This window comes from Centruroides sculpturatus, unplaced genomic scaffold, assembly GCF_000671375.1.
Source record: "Centruroides sculpturatus isolate CEXI.00-Female unplaced genomic scaffold, Cexi_2.0 scaffold452, whole genome shotgun sequence".
In the NCBI taxonomy this organism is placed as follows: domain Eukaryota; kingdom Metazoa; phylum Arthropoda; class Arachnida; order Scorpiones; family Buthidae; genus Centruroides; species Centruroides sculpturatus.
This window is the reverse complement of record NW_019384638.1, coordinates 342,142-346,376: the sequence shown is the minus strand read 5'-3', so window position 1 is coordinate 346,376 and position 4,235 is coordinate 342,142. Positions and strand designations below refer to the sequence as shown.

The following is a 4,235-nucleotide window of genomic DNA, read 5'->3' as shown; positions in this document are numbered from 1 at the left end:
AATTGAAATTCGTTGATTAAAATGTCTATATATTGTGCGTATTTTTGAGAAGTAGTAACGTTTTCTTTTTCTAAATGTGGAAAGTGAGACACATTATTCTGCAAAAGATGCTGTTTCCACAATTTTAATTTGCGCTCAAAGCCCTGAATTTTATCATACAAATTGTGAATAAACTGTCCTTTGCCTTGAAGTTCCACATTAAGATCATTGAGATGCTGAGTCATGTCGATAAGAAACCCAAAATCGCACATCCATTCTTTATTACCAAAATGAGGAAAGGCATATCCTTTCATATCCAAGAACATTTGTATTTTGCTTTTTAAGTTGTTTACTCTTTTTAGCATTGTACCTCTACTAAGCCAACGTACTTCGGTATTAAAAACCACGTCGCCATATTTAGTTTCTAAATCTTTCAAGAATTCTTTAAATTCACGGTGATTTAACGCGCGCGACTTTATAAAATTGATTAGTTTAATGATTGGTACTGTGACATTTGGCAAACTCAATCTTTTCGCACACAAATTTTCCTNAACGATATTGACTGACTGACTGACTGTACTAACTTGTGTCTACAGTCGACCCCCCTATAACACGGTAGATACGCTCCTGTTCTTATGAATCCAGCTTCTAGGAGTCCAGCCAATCACGGCCCAGCACGTATGCAGTTTACGGACTACGGCTGTTTGAAAGGTTTCTTCCATAAAATTAATCAATTCCAGACTAATTCGACTCAACATTTCCAAAATACATATAATTTTTTGGGAATAATCCATATAAACTATGCTATAAACAAAAATTTGTAGGATTACTTACCGAGCGTGCACCGTTCGACTACGCCATTGCTTAAGCTTGTTTTCGTTGTGGAGATTGTGGTCGAATGGCACTCGCATGCTTCCCGATAAATTATTTTTTTGCAAAAAAATTCGTTAACTTTAGCGACATCATTAATATAAATATAATTTTTATGGATGTTAAATAATAAATGGTTTTTGGTAGGTCCGCTGCTCGTTTAAACTCAACAATTTGTGCAATCCTGTCATGACATGAGTTGGCAATGACATTTTACCGAATTATAGTTTTTTTAGCATGTTTTTAGCATGTTTGTACGAATACTGTCACAATTTTTTCGTCATGATATAGGAATCCGAACTATAGGAACCCGTGTTATAGGGAGGTCGACTGTAGTTGGAAAAGAGTTGTGAACTCTGAAGGGACTTATTTTAATGAATAAAACATTTAATGAAAATTTCTGCAGTTATTCGTTTTTCATCGTAAAAAACAGTACAGACCTTTTTCTTTTGGTTACTCGATACAAGAATTTATAAATTATCTCCCTGTTATGAAATATTTTCATAACAGGGAGATAATTTATCAGCATATGCAGGGAGATAATTTATCAGCAATATTTTCATAATAGGGAAATAAATATATCAGCATATGCAGATGAATTCAATTAAAAGTTATACAAATTTCCCAAATTTGTGGGAAAAAATTTTTAGTGCTTCTGCTGAAGATATGACAAATGCCAGCAATATTCAATTTCCTCCCATGTTTTTCTCAATTTCAATGGTTGTATTTGCTGCACAGTAGCTTCAATTCTGATCTTCAATTTCTTTAAAGATTGAAGAAGAGAAATGTAGACAGTATCCTTCAAATATCCTGACAAGAAAAATTACGCCACATCAAACTGACCACATCTGCCTGACTACACTTGGACACCCTTGCCCAGACTGACAATGCATTAGACAGTCAGTCTCAAAAAATTGGTTGAACTAATCTCTTGTCATCTTTGCATCTAGAAGAGGTTTTATCAACAAATTTTTACCAAAAATTATTCTACATGGTCATTACAAACACAGTACAAAATGCTTCTACATCCAAACTGTCGCATTTATTGAAATCCAAAAGCCACTAAGAAGATAGATAAAAATGCAAAAATTTAAACAAACTTTTGAAGAACTTTCTAATGTTAATAACTTGCACAAATTCAAATATGGCAGTGCCAATATTTATATGAAATCAGCAAGCTAATTTAGGAAAGTTGTGCAAATATATATATATATATTTGTGTGTGTGTGTGTGTGTTGTAAATTTTAAAATGATTAATTGGTTACATAATACTGTTTTGAAAAGTTTGTTAATATCATCAACACTACAAACAATGCAGAATCCAAGTAACTTAATGATTTTTTAACTGTTGTCTTACAAGAATATATAATAACAACTAGAACAACAAGAATATATAATAACAATACTTACAGTAACATCAGCAGTCAAAGTATTAATTAATTTATCTTTAGCTTCTTGTCCAATATGTAGTTTGTAACCATCACGAACAAAATCGTTATCTTTTAGTGTTGGAAGTTCTTTTTCCTAATAAATAATAATTTTAAAATTGAGAACAGCACAATACATATATTTTTTTCAAGTATAGCCAAATACAGCTGCTGTCCAAAACCCAGAGTGAAACTTATGTTAATGAAAAATTTTTTAATCACATCAATAATTGAACAGCCTATGTATTATATACAATAATACATAGCTTTCTTATGAACTGACAATATTGTTGCACTTCAAAATGAGAACAGTTTCTGCCAATAAAGCAGCAATAATTTACTTCGCAGGCTCAATGATATAGTTTTGTATTACTATCATTGTCTCATTTATCATAGATCCACTGATAAGTAATGCAGATTTGAAATATTTCACTTAATTATATCACATGGTCTACTCAACAGAAAAAAATTTTTAGTCAAAATACAGGTCACACATGGATAAAATACTCATAAGTAGCACAAAGGATTACAGAAAGCATATGATGACATTATTGCCATATGCTATCATTTAGTAGATGTTTTTCACCAAGGATTTACACTTGTTTTCTTGTCCTTGGCAAAAGGCATTTACCCATTTAGCATCTCATGACAATACAGCATCATTATATGCTTCTTATAAGCATTCATTATAAGCATTTGTACATATGTGAGCTGTATTTTGATAAAACTATTTTGTTTCCATTGAGTAAACATTATAACACTTCACTTAAGTAATGCATGCTTGTGATAGTGCCAAGTCTTATTTGTTATGTACCCATCATTCACTCATAACAGCAAAATGAAACTTTCACTAAACTTCTGAAAAGGAAAAACACTATTGCTGTATCAGCAGGTGTTCTCACTATAAAACATCAATAATGCCAATTTAAAAACAACAGTCTATATAGTATTCATCATTTTATTTCATTTCAAGAATATTCATGTTTTAATTACAATAATAAAAAAACTATAACTACATTTATTCTAAATATATTTTGAATATAGCCAAAAATTCTATTGCAAATCAGTGAAAATTTATGTTTAAAATCCAACATATGAATTCAAAATAACTTAGAAGTTTTTATTTCTTGAATATTAAAAAGAACACCATAATTTTAAATTGTGTCAAAGTTACTTCACAATATATATATAGCAACATTAGCACTTTCCACCATTGTACTGATCTTTTGATCTGTACTGATTAGTTACCATTGTAATTAAACATACTTTCATTATATGAAATTTATTTTGTAAAGTAAATTCTAATTCAGTTGTATTCTTTTCAGCACAATCTTAATATCCAATCTTTACTATTTTATTCTATACTAAACATCATTGTCCAACTTTTATCCTTTGATCAAATTAAAAATAAAATATAGTGTTAATGAAGATGGTCTATTGTTTGAATAAAAACAGCTTTGCAATTTTAGTTTTCTAAACATTTTTAAAGTTGTGTGTGATTATTATATATTTTTATTAATATATAATAATCACACACAACTTGTACATTAAAAAATATTTTAATATTGCACAGTGGTTCCCAATTAGTTTTTCCTGCGTACCATTTTAAGAAAGAGCTCAAACTCGCGTACCCCTTATAGCAGAAATTCATATTAATCCATACTAATATTATAAATTCGAAGGTAATTATATCTGTCTGTCTGTTACCTTTTCACGTCTAAACCACTGAACAGGTTTTAATAAAATTTGGCACAGAGATAGCTTACATGTTTGAGATGAACATGGGCTACATTTTACTGCGAGAAAATATCTTATTCCCACGAGAAAATTCCATATAATGCAGGCGAAGCTGTGGGTAGACAGCTAGTGATAAATAGAATAAGTTTTTTTACATTTATTACCTTTAAAATACAATTCTAATAATAATGAAAATAACATAAGGTTATTTAATTTTAATGT

The 4,235-nt window shown here is 30.1% G+C and overlaps 1 protein-coding gene across 1 annotated transcript in view; it reads right to left on the bottom strand.

Annotated features, from left to right (window-relative positions):
- Positions 1–2,043: 2,043 nt before the first annotated feature.
- The window catches only part of LOC111625914 (phosphatidylinositol 5-phosphate 4-kinase type-2 beta-like), a 57,883-nt gene continuing 55,691 nt past the window's right edge, over positions 2,044–4,235 (bottom strand). Inside the window, exon 8 of the mRNA XM_023369177.1 lies at positions 2,044–2,373. Within this exon, the coding sequence (XP_023224945.1) occupies positions 2,203–2,373 (171 nt within the window). The 3' untranslated portion in view covers positions 2,044–2,202. The remainder of the gene's footprint in view (positions 2,374–4,235) is intronic.